This window comes from Camelus dromedarius, chromosome 29 (assembly GCF_036321535.1).
Source record: "Camelus dromedarius isolate mCamDro1 chromosome 29, mCamDro1.pat, whole genome shotgun sequence".
Classification (NCBI taxonomy): Eukaryota; Metazoa; Chordata; class Mammalia; order Artiodactyla; family Camelidae; genus Camelus; species Camelus dromedarius.
Window position 1 is genome coordinate 25,925,824 of NC_087464.1, and position 21,362 is coordinate 25,947,185.

The 21,362-nt window shown below is 43.2% G+C and overlaps 1 protein-coding gene across 2 annotated transcripts in view; it reads right to left on the bottom strand.

Annotated features, from left to right (window-relative positions):
• LRRC49 (leucine rich repeat containing 49) overlaps positions 1–21,050 on the bottom strand; it is a 102,964-nt gene extending 81,914 nt beyond the window's left edge. Inside the window, exons 1-8 of one of the 2 annotated variants that reach the window (XM_010977939.3) lie at positions 20,842–21,050; positions 20,135–20,191; positions 17,855–17,942; positions 13,479–13,676; positions 13,040–13,142; positions 9,550–9,753; positions 5,913–5,979; positions 853–996 (exon numbers count right to left, since the gene is read on the bottom strand). In XM_010977939.3, coding sequence (XP_010976241.1) covers positions 853–996; positions 5,913–5,979; positions 9,550–9,753; positions 13,040–13,142; positions 13,479–13,676; positions 17,855–17,942; positions 20,135–20,191; positions 20,842–21,000 — 1,020 coding nt within the window. In that variant the 5' untranslated portion in view covers positions 21,001–21,050. The remainder of the gene's footprint in view (positions 1–852; positions 997–5,912; positions 5,980–9,549; positions 9,754–13,039; positions 13,143–13,478; positions 13,677–17,854; positions 17,943–20,134; positions 20,192–20,841) is intronic. The other variant, XM_010977940.3, reaches the window with a different exon arrangement.
• Between the last annotated feature and the right edge of the window lie 312 nt (positions 21,051–21,362).

The following is a 21,362-nucleotide window of genomic DNA, read 5'->3' on the forward strand; positions in this document are numbered from 1 at the left end:
CGTGGCCCACATCGCACAGCCAGAGACCGTGCCCCTGGTGCTCTTCACACACACGCACGTGCAAAGCACCTGAGCATCGAATGGTCGCCTACTTGGTAATCTTGAGTCAAACTCTCAATCTAACAAAGTTCATCTTCAGAGCTCCAGTGGAGTCTTTTTGTAGTTTGGTCCCCACGGTGCCAACTCTTCCTCCTGCTCACATGCTAGCACTCTAGCATGTTTATGGCTTTTTCCATTGTCAGCAAGCCAGAAAGGACTCTACAGAGATAATCTAGCCCAATGTTCTCATTTTAGAGAAAAGTAAACTGAGACTTACAGATTTAAAGTAATTTATCCAAAGTGACACAGCTAAAGAGGGATGAAGCTGAGGCCAGCACTAGGCCTCTAATGTCCTGTGCAACAATGCTTTTTCCACTGTACCAAGCTGCCTTTTGTAAAACCACAAAGAATATGATATTTATGCATGTCTCCACACCTCAGCCCCTCTTCTCTGCGCCTTTCACCTCCTGCTGCAACAATTCATCAACCTTCAATCACCAGTAACCTTCCTTCTTATTAATTCTATTCCTATAATAACAAAGGAAAGGACTCAGTATTTGTTTACCACTAGCTGATTCATTTACTGATAACACTTCTGTTCCTAATTTTGTATTTATCTTTTAGAATGGAAAATACTCTAACATTTCCCAAATCGAAATATGATAAAGCTTAACAATTATATACACAATTTAAATGCAGAAAAAAACTAAATTACTTTAGATTCTCACTCTGCAGAAAGTGACGCCATACATGTATTTCATCTCCTTAAAGGAAAGGCCAGACATCACATGCTGCTTGCATTTTAATACTCACCACAAAAGTGATCTGATTGTGCCGCAGGTTAAGTTCAGTCAGTGAATCCAGCCCATTAAGATTATCGACGTGACTTAAAAGGTTCCTGGCAAGATTTAAAACTCTCAAATCACACAAATGACTGACATTTTCAATTTTGGTAATCTGTTAAAAAATGAGGAAAGGATGATCAGCAGGCATAAATCTCAGATACGCACGTTACAAAAATCCTGAAATAAAATACAGTCACCGGATTCAGTGACAGGTTTATACGAAGACATTTAAAAATCTATTTCCAATTTCGTCTGTTGTAGGTATTATGAAGTCACTTAACTAAAGGAACATATGATTTGACCACAGTAATTATTTGAAGTGTGTTATCAGATAATCAACAAGTCCATTGACTGGGCATCTCCAATTGCCCAGCACTTTGCTAGGACCCCTGAAGGTGAAGAGAAATAGACACACTACCTGCCAAATAGAAACCTGCTGTGAGCCCAAGGCACAAGCTCACAATGCTTCCATCAAACAGGACTAACCCTGAGAGAAAAGGCAAGGAGGGGGAACGATACTGAGCCCCCCTTGTTACTTCCACGTACACTGCAGGATACTGAGAGCAGCTGGGAGTCTGAATGGAAAAGACTCAAGGAACTAGGATTCCCAGTGGGGGTGAGGATGGATAATCTTTGTTAGTGGACACGCTTAAGAGAGGAGACAGATAATGGTTGGTCAGGGCACAGCACGGTGGGCGCCGTTCAGAACAAGAGGACTTGAATCACTGCGTATCCACACGCACACAACCACGAACTGTGGTGGAGGAGGCACGGGTCAGGGTGAGTCAGAGGGCACAGCCCATGGAGCAGTAAGACACACATGATTTAAGCCCCACTGTCGTAAGCAGCAAGCAGAGCACAACGGGATGAGTTTCCACCCGACGCAGGACTTCCTCGGCCCTTAAATGCACTGTTAAGGAGCAGCGAGTTACACACATTACATAGCCCTTTGCTTCCGAGCAGTGAGACTAATGCACTTCACAATCACTAGAGATTAATCTTCTCACCTGTACTGCCATCACAGTACTAACTGAAATTCTCTATTTAACACTTCAAACAGGTGTTGGCTTTAACCATTTTTTAGATTTCTAATCCAGTTTCTGGTCATGTTTGGACCTTCTCTTACATTCAAGAGATACCAGCTGGAGTCCATCTAGGTGTAAGAGGAGAAACCTAAGTATGTTCACGGCAGAGCTAACGATACATAAAGATAGCACCCGACCATGCTTTATAATCTGTCCTAAGGCTTTTGGACTAACTAATGTAAAATGAAGAAACAAGGATATCAGTATCTGCAGATGACAGAACTGCACAGTGAGACACAGACAAAAACATTTCAAAACTGAATAGGTGATAGAATTTGAATGTACACAATCAGCAAAAAGCAAAACAGACACTATAGAAAATCAGTAATATCAGCACAAGCTTGAGAAATTCTCCTAAAATAGTATGAAAAACCAGACATATGGAAGAGCAGTATGTAAATGTATGTGTGTATGTGTGTGTGTGTGTACCCGTGTGTGTGTGTGTGTGTGTGTACACATAAAACTTTCCTGAGTTCAAGAAAAATACAAATATACAGAATGAAGGGGCCCACGGCCTGTATATGGTGTCTTCCTCCTCCTGCTCACATCCTGGGGCATTTCTTTTAGAAAATTTCCTTTCTCCAATTCCATTCGTTCCAGTAGGACTAACAATCAGAATGCCTACTTTTTAGAGTTCCAGCTCTTACATATAGGTGTCAGCCTATAATTTTTTTTAAAAAATCACTGGGGATACTGTTCAGCTTCTTGGTTTGCAATCAGACAGGCCAGAACTGTGAGCGGCCTCTCTAGTGGAATGAAGTCCGTTACTCATTGAGGCCGTGTGCAAAGTCACAGGCACAGAGCAAAGAACAGAAACTTGAGGCAAAGGGTGGAGTAGGGTGAGAGCAGAATTCTAGGTTAGTTAATAAACTTCACAGCCAGAATAAGAGACTACAGGAATGTTCAAAAGCCCAGGCGTAGTCCCCCTGGATCAGAGAGGGTCACAAGACAGACAGCAGAGCTTCTTAACGTATCCAGGAGAGCTGGGCACGCCAGCCTTCCGCACGTGTACAGGGTAACCCAGACCGCTGCGTCTGGGTGGAGACAACATTCCTACTCGGCAGCACTGGAAGGGAAGATGTCTGCGTTCAGGCAAGCAGTCACAGCCAGGGCAAGCTCTCCCTGGAGGAAAAGACGTCACTGGGAGAACAGCTTCTTCTTCAAGTCCATTTGTGTCCGTGGTAAAGCAAGCATTTACCAAGAGAAAATTTTCTTGTAGACAAAAAATAACCTAGGTCACAAATTGAGAGTCAATCTCCCATATTGCTCTGTGTTTTTCACTACTCACATACAATCAATTGCTAACTCAATGTTCCTACTTTTCAACTATTTATCCAACCTGCCCCCTTGCTGTATCCCTATTGCTACTGCTGTAAGTCACCATCGCTTCTCACCAGGGTTACTGGACGAGTCCCTCAACTGCCCTGTCTCCAGCTTCACCTCCCCGAACTCCTCCCACCCCTCCCCCGACCTGTTTCTCGGGCCCTACCACTGTTCCTCTGGGTGCGTTTACATCCATAGACCGATTACATTTCATTTCACCATGTGTATCAAGCATCATTTTTATTTCTCGAAGAAGTATACTCAGAAGACAAAACCCACTCACTCACTTTTCTTTCAGTTTAACTATCTGGTGCTGTTTTTAGAACTGGACATTGTTTCATCCTGAATAGAGTATCTCTTGACTTTTTAGAAACCTAAGGTCACTAGGACTGTCTTTGCTTTAAAGACTCCAGACTTTTGCTTTTGGGTTTAAATATTTTGAAACAAGACTCAGATTTTCACTTAAAATTTCCTTCTTATAGAATCTTGAGAAATAATTTGTGTGGTATAAATGTTTAATCTTACTACACAGACTGTCGCAAACATGCTGAAATTATAAGACACATAACACGTCAGCTAAGAAGGAATGGAGCGTTTTTCATCAACACAACCATTGGTAAACAAGTCTTACATGTAACATACAGACAAAGCAACGTGTTACTCATTTACCAGTTCCTCTCGTAGATCTTGGGCAACGCCTATGAATTCTTAAAAGTATATTATAATATGAAAACCACATAAATGCTTAGGTCTCATACATACACTTTATAAAAAACTTAAGAAAAACAATGCTGCCATAAAATGTTGCAATTATACTTATGAACAGTTTTAAAAGCAGAGGGCTACATAAAGATAAAATGGCAATTCCTCAGTGTGGCATCTAAAGCCCTCCGCACGCTGGCCACATACCTGCCTCTCTCACCTCATCTCTCACCATCCCTCAGCACGTGCTAAATTCTCCAGCAGTAAAAACACTTCCCACGTTGTTTCCAGTCTCCATGCTTTTGAATATGATACTCTCATACTGACAAAACTCTTTCATTCTCCTTCCCCTTCCACTACCATCTGACTAACTGGGCAAACTTCCCCTTTACTAGAGTAACGCTAACCAGCCTGCAGAGCTGGCCTGTTCCCAGGCCACCAACACTCGGCCCTCTGTGTGCACACACAGACAGGCAGACAGATGGGGTGGGGTGCAATAGAACCCAGCAGATGCGGCCTATCTAGATCCATAAAGGTTTTTACTCATTACATTCACTTTCAAAAGAATGATTGGGACTCACGGCTATTAGAAGGCCTAGAGAGAAAGCACTGAGGTTTGCTCCTGACCAAGCGCAGGGGGGAGATCTTGTCCAGCAGCAGGCAGGGACTCTGGATCGCCCGAGAATGGACCCTTCCCACCCCAGAGAGGTGTCATCCTCTGCGTGAGTATGTAGCTCACACAGCTATTCACAAATAAGTACTACATATTCCAAAGACTAAAATTCAAATGTAAGAGCAAAGGGTTAAAAAAAATAGCCAAGATGCTCTGAGACAAAAGAATAAGGAGGGGGAACATAACAAACCAGACACAGAAATTAAGACAAGCGCAAGGATAGAAAAACTGATCAAACAGAATAATAACCCCAGGTTACAGAGTAGTCAGGGAAACAGAAATCAAAACCATCAGGAGACTCCACTTTGTACCAGCTCAGCAAAAGTTAAGAAGTCTGGCAGTTCCAAGTGTTGGAAAGGATGTGATGCCGCAGGAGCTATTCCGTGTTACTGGCGGGAGTATAAACTGGTACCATCACCTTGGAAAAACACCTGGCATTACCTTTTAAATCGAGACACTTAAATAGCCTGTGATCCATCAGTTTCACTCCTCGATATACACCCTAAAAGCACATATGATGCACGGGGGATGCGCGGATAGGAATGTACTTACAAGTGCCATCCTAACAGGAAACAAAACAAGAAGCAAAGAGGCAAAAAGAATCTACCCAAGGGTCTTTCGGTGGTAAAATGGAGAAACAGGGTTTTGCATAATCAAACCATGGAAGAGACAACAGTGAAAATAAACTACAGCTTCTTTGTCAAAACAGATGAATCTCAGTAACACAATGTTGTATCTGACAAGCAAACCCTAGATGGCAACGTGTCATATGACACCTTATAACATTAAGACAATAGGACTAAATTATATATTATTTAGACACACACATGTGGTAAAACCAACTAAAAAGCCTGCAAAGGAATGATAAATGTGAAATCTGTAACAGTGGCTATCTTGGAATGAAGAAGGAACACTTACGAAGAAGAAAATAATTGGCAATATTCTAGCTCTTGGGTTGGGGTTGGATAGAAGTTAATAAAAGACTAAGTAAGAAACAAAATTGTCCTAACTGTAAGAATTCCAAATGTTTGATCAGTTTTGGCTGTCATTTGCTGCTGAGGAATTATCAACTCATATAAATGAGCTTAATACCTTAATACTGTAGGTAATTTCAGTGAAATCAGTAAAGTAACTCTTAAAAAATTCAACACAAGTATAATTATTAAAACTTTTATAATACCAAATTTCCTAGACTTTTTTCAAAAAAGAAAAAAAAAAAAAGAAAAGAAAGGGCTTTAACAATACCTGATTTCCATGAAGGTCCAAGACATCTAAGTTTTTTAGATTCTCCAGGTTTGAGATTTTCTTGATTCTGAAAATCAGAAGTAGAGTAGAAACATGTATGTATCATGCCTACTGCAGACCAAACCACTCGAAGGCATAACTCATTGTAATTTAGACAGACAGACAGACAGACACATACATATATATGAACAGAGAGACTGTCTATAATTATCCATATTAAACCCGGTTCCCCTTGATTGGGTCGTAATGCTAAAGACGCAGGCCCACTGGGAGAACGAACCGAAGGCGGCTCAGAAGTCCCGTCCTGAGGGAAGAACAGTTCTGCTTCTAAGAACTTCAGCACAAGGCAGTGTTCAGGCAATCCCCTCCCCGCTGGACTGCAGTCTAAACTCCACGCCTCAGCCCTCGAGGCCCTGAACGGTCCGGCCGCTGATCCACCCAGCTCTCCTCCCAGCAGGGCTCAGGCTCCCGCTCGCTCTGCTCCAGCCACAACAGTGCTCTTGCCGTCTCTAACTTACAGCTTCATTTCTGCCTGGGGGTCTCTCCCTGCTGTTCCTTCCTCCTTAATGCTCTTCCCTAGACGTTCACGAGGTTCAGGTCTAGGCTCAAATACCCCCTCCGAGCGGCCTTTCCAGATGACCCTCTCAAAACCAGCTCGCCCTCCCTGTCCGCATCCCTCTCTCCTTCCTGTTTTAATGGACTTCACTGCATTTATCCTGACCTAAATTTGTATCATGAATGTGTATACTTTTTATGATGTTCTTCCTCAAACCAAAATGGGAGCTTCAAGAGGCCAGAAGCTTTGACAGGCCCTCTGCTCTACCCCCAGCGCTCACGCCGCCGCCTGGCACCAAGGAGGCACCCAGTAAATATCTGTTTAATCAGTGGGCGAACATGTGGACACAACGGGTGAGTTTTAGGTACAAGGTCTTCATAACCGGAGTGTTCATCGCAGAGACAGACTGGATGCCGCGTAATGCTTCCTACTGAACCTTCTCGGGTGGTGATATGTGTTTGGAATTTTTGATTTGCCATCTTGTGAAAACTAAAATGTTCCCATAAATTTAAAAACACAGAATTTTAGCTCTAAAGTGTCCCCTCTTATATTCCCTAGTGGTGAGGGCCTCCCCCCTGCCTCCCCCATTTCTAACTCCTATGGCTACCTTACCTGCCCAACTGCCTCCGACGGGACTCTCCTCTGACAAACAGACAAAAAGAGCAAAACCACTTCCTTTCGTTGTTCTCCTCCCTATAACACCCTGCTTCCTCCCGCTGCCGCGATGCAGCGGAGGGACAGGAGCGGCGGCACAGAGGGCTAGGATGAAGGTCATCCCACCCGTCCTCATTGTCACTGGTCTGTCACTGTTCATTTCTGCCGTCACCCTTTCCCGCCTCAACGAACCATTTCCACCAGTCTAAATGTTTCCAGAACCTGGATCATCCCTTAAAACTTCATAAATGCTGATCATCAAGTAAACACAACGCAAACTGAAACTTCATGAATTTCTATCCCTATTTGACTTTAGCCATCTTCCGTCACAGCCAAGCCCAGAATTATATCGCCACAGCCAACCCAACCCAATTTAGGTTACAAAAATATTCACCACACACCTGCTACGTTCCCTTGTGTGTGGCTGCAGTTCTTCCTTCTCCGTTAGCTCACACGCTCACGCACATACACCCGCACGCACCCCTTACGACCACAGCCTCCTCTCCTCATGGGTCTCCGCTCTCACACCATCACACTAGCAGAGCTGCTCTCTCCCTGGAAAGCACCAGGCCCCACGAACACCCCTAAATCACTTCATCTAAGCCGTTAACACCCTTCTGGACTCACTGGAATCCTTTATTACCCTTTGTCCAGAGTCAGGCATTTAGTACCTTACCTTACACTCGAATCAGTGAATGTTAACAACAACAATAACAGTAACAGCAGCCAAACCAGAAGGGAAAACAGACAAAACTCTGAACAAAATCGTTCCTCTGCCTGCTCTGCTCGCGAAATACCTAGAGCAGCTGCAGAAAATCACAGCGTCCTGACAACATGGCCCGAGACAGAGCGCCGGCCCCCTGGCGACCCGGCCCGGGGCAGAGCGCTGCTCGCTAACAGTACTGGCCTCAGGCTACTAGAGACGTCTTTCATTCAATTCTTTAATACTCCCAAGCTCACATTCCCTAAAACAGGGGTCCACAAACTTCTGTGCGTATCAGAACCATCCAGAGGGCTCGCTAAAACACGGACTGCTGAGCCCCCCCCCAGAGTTTCTGGGACAGGGTCCAAAAATGTGTGTTTCTAACAAGTCCTTGGGTGGTTACTGGTCCAGGAATCACATTCTGAGAAGTACCTAAAATACAGACCTTCTTCCTCATCAAATTTCAGTTCCCCTCTCATACAGGCTTTAAGACGGTGAACTCAACTACTAAAGCCTATTCTAAGGAAACAGTCCGAGATGCAGACAAAGATTTTTGCACGAGGGTACTCATCACAGAAAGGACACAGTGCAAGCCTCGCAAAAGGGAGATACTTAGTAAACTGTTACAAATACGTCCATGTATATACGTAGCTCTTAAAATGACACTCTCAAAGCATGTTTAATGACCTGAGAAGGTGTAAATTAAAAAATATAAACACTCAAGTGAAAACCACCTGGTATAAAAACCAATCCTGCAAGACTGTGATGCGTGAGAGCAGAATGAAGGGTGCCCTCAGGGCTGAGGGCCAAAACCCGGGAGCACGGCAAAGGGACAGCTGCGTGTCCTTTCGGTGTCTTACCAGAGCACCGACAGGGAGCCCACCTCGGGTCATCTGACCAGTTACAGCTGATGAGAGCCAGACTCTGCGAAGCTGTGTGCCAACCTGCAGAAAACTGATGAGACAGAATGATCTATGCCACGTAGGGATGTAATTCATTTCTGTCTAATAGAAAAGACAACCCAGAGGATATGATTCTGCCGCTTTGTAGGATACTGACCTGTTTTATAACTTCACCTTCATTTTTCACTGACTGAGCCTCAGTTCCTCGTATCCTCCTTTGACCAGCTTCATCATCATACTGGTTCTCTCACTACTGAGTTAATTAAGACTTGGCCTGTAATTACTATCTGTTGGCCTGAGAATTTTATTTCTAACATTCTGAAAATTACACACAATGGATGGAGACTGTCTCAGCCTCCATTTCTCTAATTTGGAGGTCAATGTAATCGGCACTTTAATCACAGGAACCTCCATTTGCAACGTGTCCTCTCACAGCATCCCACCAGGCCACACGTGAGCCTGGGGTGAATACACGTGCTTCAAACACAGCCTAAGAAAACAGGAGGCCATTAGGTCCGCTATTCACGCCCCTACGCAACACGGCACCGGGAAGCAATGTTCTGTCCCTGTGAGATAACGGCACTGGAAAGCAATGGAAATAATAAAATGTACCCTCAATAAATGTTATTTGGTTTGACTAATTATCAGGCTGAATCTCATAAAACAAATTATGACTGAATCTGAATCCGTTCAAATAATCTTTCGAAAATTTTAGCCTAACAGTTTCTTAAGTATTACTCAGTTGTGAGTTGCCATCTAAAAGCCACAGGACTCAACACCAGCCCTGAGCACAACAAGCCAACAGCCATCTATGAAGATTACCTGTTCTTCCCCAGCAGGAGGACACGGAGGGACCTCAGAGTAGAAAGCCCACTAATTTCTTCAATCTGGTTATCGTATAAATCCAAGAATATTAGCCTCTGCAGATTAGAAATATTTTGGATCCGAGTTATAAAATTGTGTTGAAAGTTCAACAAGCGAAGGTGTTCCTCCCCGTCGATGACAGGACATACAGTCAGCTTTTGCCTAGAAAACATAGAAGAAGTTAATAAGATTCTTACATGGCAGCCGGCCTCCTCTTACAAATCTTAACAGTAGTATCTTTGTGCCCCCCTGCTGTGAGCAGACAAAGATGAACGGAACCATGTCTTGCCTCCATGAACTAAGCATCCTAGATCTAACTGTAAATCGCTCAAATAAAAGCCAACAAACTTTGGCAAGAGTAATTATTAAAATTAAGTCTAAGCTCTCACTGTATTTTTAAAAAAATCTCCAATATTAATTATTTCACACAAAATTAACATCAGAAAACACTCAATGTAATTGCCTTCTGAGACCGAGGTTGAGAGGATCCAAAGAACCATATAACATCAGCAGAGAAATGTCTTTGCCGTCAGTCCACTGATACAAAGGCTGCTCAGGCAACTCAGCCACCAGGAAAAGCAACACACAGAAGGATCTCTCACAGGATCACAGACTCTTAAGCCAGGCGGTGTCTTAGGAAGAGCCTGAAGTTCAGCCATCCACAGCTCACTCTGATGGAGACAGTTTCATCCTGAGATTCATTACTCGTAAGGCGGTCCTAACCGAACATTTCCTCAGAAGCTCAGATGTTAAGTATATGTTTACATGTTCAACACTAACTTTGACTTTGCAGAGTACTTAGAATGCTACAGGGTATGATGCCAACTGAGTAATGTTTGCCTTTAGGTATATTTAGAACAGTAAGCCTCTATCATGCAAGAGTTAGAATGTGTTACATGTGCAATGAATGTGTGCAGGGCTCTTGGAGAATTCTACTGATGTAACACAATGGCCAGAGAGCAGGGGTTCTCCTCGGAGATTTTCAACAGTCTTCAAGGAAAATGTGGCTCTAAGAATCAGAGTGAACAACTCTCACAGGTAGGTTTATTAGAAATATCTCCTTTCAGTAAAAATCAAGTTAATATACCCTTTAAAGGAAATAAATCAGAGTGCTCTAAGCATAAGCAACACTGCAGAAGTTATCAGAATCCTCCTCATAAAAAGAAGAAGGATGATTAGCACAAGGAAATAACTGAATGTTAATGTTGCTTAAAAATACAGACTCTGAAGAAATTGGTTTAAAATAGAAATGAAAATATTAGGTAATTTCTTTTAGTATTTAGAGTTCATTTTTTGTGTTCAAATATATATTTGGTACTTCTGTCTTACAAATTATAAATTAATAAACTATAAGTATTTTTGTAAAGTGTATACCTTTCTGCATCAGCTTAGCAAAAAGTTGATACTGTCTCATTTTTCCTGCTTCAGTCTTGCTCTGTTTCTCACAGTTATACTGACTGATACCCCAGCTTCTAGTTCACCCAATTCTTGAGTCAGTCATCACTGAGCTAGGAAGATGAATAACCTCTGACCCTCCTCGTACACAAGCTCCTGAGGCCGGAAATAAAGTCACGTTCTCAGATTCCGAATCGAGTGACCAAGTCCCACCTCCAAGGCTCACTTATGTACCTCTTAGCCCCGTAAGTCCCTGTCATCCAGGAAAGCAGCAAACCCAGCGCTCTCCAGGGGAGTCTGTCGCCCTACAAGATCCCTGAGTCGCCACACCTCCTGCCCTGTTACTGAGGTGTCTGCCGGACGGTGCTGTTGGCCTGTTTCTGACTCTAGGCCCACCCTAACTCCCAGAACAGCCAGAGCTTAGCTCTTCCCAGCATTTCTCCTCAGGGCTGGTTCTATGCTTGACCCTTCAGCCTCCTGGCTAAGAAGCTGCTCGGCACGGCAGACCTGCCCTTGGAAATCACTGCCGTGACCCACTGGCTCTCAGCGAACGATCCCCAAGTCCTTGCTGCTGGCCCAGCTTCCCTGACTGCGCATCCGGGTACAGATCAAATGCTACCTAAGCTTCTGACATTTCTGTGATCCTGCCAGCGCACAATCCGCCTGCGAAGCTGAGCCAGCTCCCTGAGCCCTGGCTTTTCTTGGTAAGCAAGTCTCCGCCGGATCAAAGTTTGCTTCTTCACCCCGAGGCCCAAGGACCATCTTCACAACTGCCTGACGCACGAAGCAACAACACAAGAGCCTGAGTTGTTATGTGACGGCTCCCGTTAGCATCAGAAGCATCGTACTGAGGGGCTCAGGTACTCCTGGCTGGACTTTTAAAGACTGAGATAAAAATGACCACAAAATCCCTCAAAACATTAAAATGATGTGATGAAAGCTGAATTAGACAGCATTAGAATCTCAAAAACCAACAGCACTGCAAAGATGGCACAACAGTGACTGCCCTCGGGGGTCACCGTGCCCGCCAGACAGCAGGCCACGCCCCCACGGAGCCCCTCCCTCCTGCAGACACACACGGTCCCCGTCCCCGAGAGCTGCGTCAGGTGCGCTGCTGGGAAGCCTGCTTAACCACCTGCTGTCAGGGACGGCTCCGAGCGACAGGGCACGGGGCAAACAGCTTCTGTGCTGGCCACGGGGCCACGGCCCAAGCCTCCCCGCCGCTCCGGCGTGGGGTCTTTTCCAGACCTAGGAGGGCAGCGGGCGCTCAGTGTGCTGACCCATTCTACAGTGTTCCAGGTTATTCTGTCCCAGGCTCTGTTCTGGCTGCTGGGGACACAGAACTGAACAGAACTCCTGGTTCTGTGGGGCTTATGTTCCAGTATGAGACAAATCACAAACTTCATAAGTGAAATATGTCATATGTTAGAGGGCGGTAAGCGCTAAGAAGAAAAAGAAAGCAGAGAAGGGGGCTGGGGACTGTCAGGGTTGGAGGAGCTACAGCTTTGGGGAGGGTAGCCAGGGAAGGCTACCCCTGAGGTGATGACATGTGAGTAAAGACCTGAAGGAGGCAAGATAGTGAGCCTACATGTAGGTGAAGGAACAGCATTCCAGGCAGAGGGAACAGCAAATGCAGAAGCCCTGCGGTCTAAGCATGCTTGGTGTTTCCCAGGAGCCGCAGGGAGGTAGGTACAGCCGTAGCAGGTGAGTGAAGGAGAGGTCAGGAGGCGGTGAGGCCAACAAGCTAACCGGGAACTCAAGTGGATGGGACCCACAAGCCCGTGTGAGGGCCATAATTTGAAGTTGGTTTCTAAGCCCATTTCTATCGATGTCGTGTTTTAGAACCGCTGCAGTGCTCTTTCAGAGCACACTCAGGCTCTCTTACATTACTACATAGATTTAAATGTCTCCACGTAACCGTGAGAGGGCAAATTTGAAAAGGAAGGAGAACGGACAGCTGGAAAACAAGACGAGGGAGAGATTTGTGTAGCTTTCAGGTCCTGTACCATGTCTGTACATTATCTAGTCAGCAAATACAGTAAGTTGTCCTCACCTTTCTAGGGTCAGCCTGTCTGAGTACAGAATTTTCTCCTCAGAAGAACGCTGGAGAATGGGGAAGGATGGCATTGATGAGCTCACCAAGTTAATATGATCACCTGTTGGAAATGATACACAAATTATTTGATTAAGAAAGACCTTTAAAATCTTGAAACTACAGTCACCTTATATTTGGAGAACCCTGGCACCTACTAATATCCTTTCTAGAAAATACAGCTTCCATAGCTCTCTGCATTCTAAATGTTACTAAACTTGAGCTTGTTTCTTTCCTCCTCAAACCAAAGCTGTGTGCCCTGTGGATACCGCATAATGTCCCCTTGCCTCACAGACGGGCTGAAAGTGCAGAACGACTGCAGTGCTATCTTTAGCCCTTTACAACGCTCCTAACGCTAAACTTTAACTCTCTTGTGGTCGAGATGATCATCCCTCATTACCAGATACACTGGGGCCAGCACTATGACAGCCCTGCCGGATTCTGGACTTTGAAGGTGTCTGAATGGAAGAATCTCCAAACGCTGGCGAGGAGCTCGTGGTAGTTTTCATTTCCAGCCCACACGGTTCTGTCCCGTTTGTTGTGGACGAGACGCAGGACGACTTATTACGAGGTGAAGGGCTTATTACCCTTCCATCTCCTTCAAAATATCAAAAAACGTATCACAAAGCTACACAATACTCGGTGTTGCTACAGGAAATACAGCGACAGTCGTTTGGGACAGCAAATGTAAGCCTAGCACCATCCCTTCTTTTCGTATGTTCAGCTGCTGCTAGTAGAGAACATCTGCAGAGATCAAAGTGGATGGCGATTAATCTTACACACTTGCAGTCAGAGTCCACGAGGTATGTGACACCTCTATGAGGTTTACAGGATGTTGGTTACATACGGTCCCTGCCATTAAGTAGCTTTCAATCTAGTGGGCAACACAAATGAAATTAATAATCTGTATAGAACAACATGTACAAAATGCAGAATTAAAAATAAGAGCTACTTATATATTCACACATAAATTTGTCTGGTTACTTTTCACTTAAAGAAGACGGTTACAAATGGGTTTGAGGGGAGGTGGATATTAAGATACATCTAAAGATCTAGAATAATGCAGAATGGTTAATAAGACATGCTGGGAAGTTCCAGAGATGAAGTAAGACTTGAGCAATGGGTCAAAGCTGCCAGTTTGAACACCAGAGGAAATAGACTCTATTTCCTTCTACAAAGAGAAACTTTCCTGAAAGCAGTAACTGATGTTGAGCAGTGATGAACAGTAGCACAGAACGTAAGGTACCACAGAATTCTGCTGCTTAAACTGACCAATAAGGCAAAAAGATGAACCCAAACCTAGGAAGTTAACATACTCTCTGGGAGGCCATCTGAAAGTCAAGTTCCATACATGTCACATTAAAGAGCTGTAAAGCCATGGCACCTGCTAGCTTCTCCAGGGGTGCAAAATACAATCCAAAGTATCACACATCTAGGTTCTTGCACAACATAGTCAATGCTCACAACCTAGTTTTACAAAAATCATGAAATATCACAATACCAATAATGATGTTCCATGTACAAGCATTCAGGATGTGACATCGTGTTCATAAATGAACTGATCTTGTGACATGACCGGTTGCTGCTGGCAAGACACCCAAGCAACCATGATTCTGTAGGCTGATTTAGAAATCAAAAACTAGATGGTTAAAACACAAAAACTAGTGTAAGGGGTCATTGATTAAGGATTAACTAGTCAGCTAAAGATGATAAAGGAAAAACTCCCAAACTGTATAGATTTCTCTAGTTAGCATCAGAGTTAGGTTTTTTAAAATTATTCATTAAAGCTTCCTAAACTGAGGCATTCTGCAATTTAGGCGGCAGATTTAAACTTCATAAGACTTGGGATGTAGAGGCAATAATCAAAGAGTAAATTTCACTTACACTCAGTGAATAAAGGAATTTCATCCTCACACTTTTCAACTCTGATTATACACTGAAGTCATAATCACCATTCTTACGATGAGCTTACTGTCATGCTCAATAAGGCACACATCTTACTATAACTAGCAGGAGATGAGAATGATTAGATATAAAGGCCTTAAAACGCACAAACAAGGTCCTGTAAATGGCTAGGGAGCAGAGTGATCTGCAGCTGAAACATCCGTATGTTTCTGTAGATATATAAACACCCACGTAGATACACGTATTTTCACCCCACACACAAACTGCACTGCTACGTGGCAAAGTTTTAACTGAAAATGTCCTGTGATTGTCGACTTCCTGTGTCACTGTTTAATTTACCAGCTATGTAGCCCTTGTCTTCCCAGTTAGATTCAAAAGCTCCTTGAGAAATGGAGCTCCTCCTACATTAGAACCTAAATTCAGTAGGCAGTCAGGAAATTAACTGATTTTCCAACTTATTAACAGTTAATCAGAAATCTATTTTGTATATATTATTTCTGCCAAAAAAAAGAAGAAAGTGAGAAATTCTTGCATTTTAGTATAAAAATGCTAGAGTTAATTCTTTCATAATTAGGATCTCAAAGTGTTTAGAGGCATAATACAACGGTCTGTATTTAGTAAGAATCTTCACTGCACTGGACCCTATGTACATGGATGGATGGATGGATAAATGGGTGAGTAGATGGATGGAAAGATGGATGAACAGATGGGCAGGGGGATGGACAGGTGGGTGGCTGGCTGGCTGGATGATACAGAACATGGTCATATATGTGTTCACTCAGCCTTACCTTTCTAGGGATTGTTTTGGTAAACAAAATCCTGATTCTGGGTTTACCAACATTTACTATGATCTTAAGAGTCAAACACTGCCTCTTCCTCTCCATACACATTTTTTTTTCCATACACATATTTTTGAATTCTTAATTAAGAGATTTAATCAGTTAATGTCTGGTTAACTAAAATTTTACTATATAGGAGTCCCTGGCTCTTACAAAATCTCAGAGATTCAGGGGTTCACTTTAAACATGAATCTTAAAAACCTAAAGAAATCACACGCCAAGTTTCACACTAAGCAGCCTAACCATAAAACACAGTTTCTTTACTTTGGACTGAGAGCGCCACTGGGTGTTTTATGGTGACAGGCTATTCTATATGCTCAATTAATTCTGAAAAATAGAAAAAAATGAGAAATGAGGTGAAATTAGCTACAGTAATTGGGGATCAGGATGCAGTTTATTAGATGGAGGTTCCCAGCTTCTCCTGATAAAGTGCTGCTTATTGTTTTTCCAAAGTTTTATGCCTTTGGAGGAAGAACAGTGAGGGCAAAAGTCAAAGCCAGCTACACACTGTGTGGCCCTCACTGCCGGAAACTGCCTGGAACTGTGGAGGAGACACAAGGGAACCAGGGACAAGTGTCAGAGAATGATTTTGAACAAACTCTTTTAATGAAAAAAAATAGGCTTACTGTTCCCTAAATAATTAATTCGTATTTTATGGGTTGTTATTTATGTACATGACTTTATTCATCTCTCAGGTTCACAAAACTCAGTGCCTCCATACTGTTTCCTCATTAGCAAGTATCTAGTAATATTTTACAACTTAAATAAATTTACCTAACTAGACATCCACAAATCTAATGACTTCCTCCTCGAACTCAAGAATACCTTGGGAAAAGTATTTACATTTGACTCATGATTTAGAAAACCAATTTAAGGTTTATTATCAAAAGTGTGAAGGACATTCACAATGCAAACATAAAATATCCTACTTGAGAATTTTCAGGTTCACTTCTATAACTCGGTGCCTAACACAGTGTCTGGAACACAGTACACCATCAAGAGAACGAAAGAAGGCAAGACCAATGTATCTGCACCGTGGACAGCAACTAGGCCGATATCATGTCCAGCAACTAACCAAGACCACAGTGTAGGGTACAGGAAAGAGAGAAGTCATGTCAGATTAGATGGGCCCAAGAGGAAAGTCCAGAAGTAACAAAACAAAAGAAAACAAGTACAATATTCAAAACTGTATCCGTTCACGCAGTCACAAGGTGAAGAATCTGGAGAGGCCGGTACTGACTGGCCCTCTCTCACAGGCTCCTGGGAGACGGGGACAGTGCTGTACGGGAGGGTCCTGCAGTGCTCAACACTGGCACATTACAGACAGCTGAGGCTTATCAGCAACCAAGTAATAACTCTAATGCGCTAAAGACAACTCCCCCTTGAATTAAAAAATACATGTCAAAAATATAACCAGATCAGATGAGGCTGTTTGTCAAAGGATGGTCCACAAATGACATCCATCAGAATCACTTGAGACGCTGAAAGGCATGTTTCCAAATTCCACCCCAGACCTACAAAGTCAGAATGGGGAAGAGGACAAAGGAAGGAAGCACGAGGAATCTGCATTTCTAGTGAGATCTCAGGAGATGCACAGGAGTTTAAGGCCTCTGCTATAAAATATCCATAACTAGACGCACTAGGAAGGGAAAGAGCCTGCTTCTTTTCTACTCCTGACTTTCCATTCTTTCCACTGTTTCCTTATTTCCTAGAGATCTGTGTTCCTATGCGCTTACTTTTACCAATTAGCCATTTCTCCTAGTTCTAAGACATCATTTAGAAGATTCCTTCCCATTCTCCTGTGCACAGCCCACCCCAAACTAAAATACAACAGCTTTTTCTATATTAGAATTAACCTACTATGTTGTATATATAAAATCAACTCTCATTTAAACAAATGCCCAACAAATTTGGTAACCAATGAATGACACCCTTTTTAATTCAAGTCTATTTGGATCTAGAAATTCAACATTACTAAACAATATTACTTAGAGAAGATAAAGCAAATCTGATCTCTATTCTCTGAAAATACCTTGCCTACTTGAGTAGTTTCTTTCAAGGTCATGTTGTAAGAGTCGACCAGGGAATGATGGTGTTTCTTTATTTAGCTTGAATTCAACCTAAAAAAAAATTATTTAAGAAAAAAAATTTGGAGAAGATTTAACAATAGTGAATGTAACTATAAAATGACATACAATAATTGATATATAACATAGATGAACCTCAAAAACATTGTGCTAAGTGAAAAAAGCCAGACACAAGATGTCACATATTGTATGATTCCATTTATGAAATACTGAGGACAGGAAAATCTACAGAGACAGAAGGCAGATTTGTGGCTTCCAGGAGGGTGGGGAAGATGGAACGAGGAGCTACTGCTCAGTGGGTACTGGGACTCCCTTCTGGGACTAGACAGTAGTGATGGTTCCACAACATTGTGAATGGATATATTTAATACCACTGATCTGTACAATTTAAAATGACTAAAATGAAAAATTTTATGTTATGTGTATTTTACCACACACACACTCAAATCAGAGTGAAATTCATGAGGTCAGATGAAACCATGCTCCAGTCTGAGGCATTTCCAATTCCTCCATACCCTCACCACAATTCAATGATTTTAAAAAGTCATTTTTTCAAAAGCCAAGGCAAAAAAATACATTAGAAACTAAATTCTGTTGAAAAAAATCACAACGCTTTTATCACTAGAATTTCTTTAAGAGTCCAGTTATAACATAATAAAATTGTATTCAAACCTTCGATTCAAACCTTCGAAGATGGGTTTTCTCTAAATTTATTTTAAATTATTTGATAGGAGGACTGAAAAAACAAAACGAATGACCTCTTATGATTAGCTACAAAAAACCCCACAAAACCCTAAACACGTATCTTAAAACAATTTTGATGCTTCTGATTCACCCATACTAAAAATTATAATAGCATTTGTATTATATCCTTATGAATTATATGAACTAAAGGTAAATTCTCAGGATATAAGTCCCCATATAAGGAAATGAATGGTTTGGGAAGAAGCTGGATGAGGCACACAGTTCCTAGAAGCACATAATGTATAAGAGTAGAACAGGATTTGTCCAGTGAAATCAATCAGCAAAGCTTTGGAGGGACTCCATCATGTCCAATTATAGTAAAGAATATTTTCAATTAATCTAGCTAACTACTATGTATTCAAAATGATCAAATGGTCCATTTCTCAAGTGTTTATTTTCAGATACAGAATCAACCGCTCCCTCCATGACTAATGGTGTCCTTCCATCCATCCTGTGGCACTCCTCTTTATCCTCCTGTGGTTATCTGTAGACTAACCTTCACTTTAAGAGTTTCTCCAGTGCCACCTATTTAACAACATTTTAGGAAATACCTGAATTGTGCTGGTCGGAGGTTCCAATTCGATCAAAGAAGGAAAAATAGTGTTGTGTCTTGAGACACAGTCGTGTGGGAAGTGGATGAGTATATCTGAGTGTGGAGGTGAGACGGGAGGGAAAGAAAAACGTGTCTCAAAAATCAAATCAAAAGCCAAAAATCAGGGAAATGCCAAGGATAATATGAGCAAATTGTTTGGGAAAAAGAATCTCATGTTCATAACTTAACTTCTAAATGGCAGTAAGTCTAATATATTTCCACTGCTAATCAATTTTTTCTGGAATGTTAGATGTGTGCCCCCAAATTACCACATTTTTTCTATTACAAGATTCCATCAGTAGTAAGACATGCTATCATTTTGTCCATTACTAGGAAAGAAAAAGCTTTCCCAATTAAACTATGATGTGCCATAAGTTTTAAGAAGGATCCTGATTTAAGAAATGTTTAAATGTAAAAAACAAACAAATAAAACTTACCTCTCATAATTAATAAGATTCAGTTTTCAAAAGAGGTGTTTTTTGGTTTTGTTTTGTTTGATTTTTTAAATTGATATAGAGTTGATTTACAATATTATGTTAGTTTCAGGTGTACAACATTGTGATTCAGTATTTTTACAGATTATACTCCATTAAAAGTTATTATAAGGTAATGGTTGTACAATACATCCTTCTCGGCTACCGGTTTTATACATACTAGTTTGTACGGCTTAATTCTATACCCCTCACTGGCCCCATCCCCTGCCCTCTCTTCTTTGGTGATGAGTAGTTGGCTTTATGGAGGCAGACAATAAGAAATTAGCTTTAGACTGGAGACCAAAGTAAATATACTTAAAACTTTCAGCATAGGCTCTACCCTTTAAATCATGCTATTTGTGCAGAATATAAAACAATTTATCTTCAATTTAAATACAAATCAGCTTAAATCTTACTTTGTTTTTTTCAGGAAGCGATGATGTTTGAATAACCAGATGAAGCCCACAGTTCACCTACAATGTAAAAATTAAACCATAAAAATATGCTCTTAACTTACACAGACACACTCTCACGCTCTCCTCCTCAAAATAGTACAGAAAAGGATACAACCAAAAAATTAGAATAAAACAGAACGCTCATTTTTTGGTAAATGATCATGCTCTGGGGATTTGCTGAAAACAATAAAATCACAAATATGAATTAAAAGGTGTCACTGTGATTTATTTTCCAAAATGTCTGCAGCGATTTAACCCTCAACTTAGCACTTCAGGCTTCTGACAACTGCCATTTCAGTTCTGAATAAACATGTCAGTGAGACAGGTGAAGGAGATAGGGGTGTCTGTTAATAATAAATTATTTTCTTAATTTAAAAAAAAAAAAAGAGGAATTGGCTGATGAAAAGAATTTAAATGAACCTCAGCCGTTCACAGCAGAGCAGCTCCACCTTCTGGGAAGCCCGGACGCTGACCGGGGCTCCGAAGACCCGGCACACGCGCGAGGACCCTCCAAGTGCCCGGTCCAGCCCCCGCCTCCAGCCTCGGGCAGACAATAGCCGCGGAGCCCGGCGCCCCGGGCCGGAGAGCACGGCCCATCACCTGGGGCGAGGCCGCGGCGGAACGGACGCCGACCAGGGGAGGAGGGGGAAGCAGGGGACCCAACCTACGTTGCTCGCAGCCCGACCAGAAACGGAGCGGTATTTCCCGGGAATCATGGCAGGAGACCGTCCGAGAAGACCGGCTGCATCTGCCTCAGAAGCGCCGCTCCCGCGGAGGGTCAGAGACCGAACGGGGTCGTCTCCCGAGCAACCGCTCGGGGTTACCATGGAAACGACCACTTCCGGCCCGGTCCTCCGCTGAGTCGCCGGCCGGCGCGCCCGTTAGAGCCTCGGCTGTGCCTGGAGGGCTGGTACGTCAGCGCCTCCGCGGCCCGTGTTCCCGGCCCCGAGAGCGCGGAGCGGGGGTGCGGGGAGGAGGGTGGGACGCGGGGAGGCCGCCGCCTCGGCGCCGCGACCGCCGCCACTTCCGGCCCGCCTCAGCGCCGCCGCGCGGAATTCGTATCCCGCTGCCGGGGCCGCCTGCTCGCGGGAGGACTGCGGGAGAGGCGGGGGGGGCCCTCCGAAGGCCGGGCGCCCTCGGTGCGGTGCGGCCCGGGGTGGGGGCCGGGGGGTCGGGGACGGGGCGAACG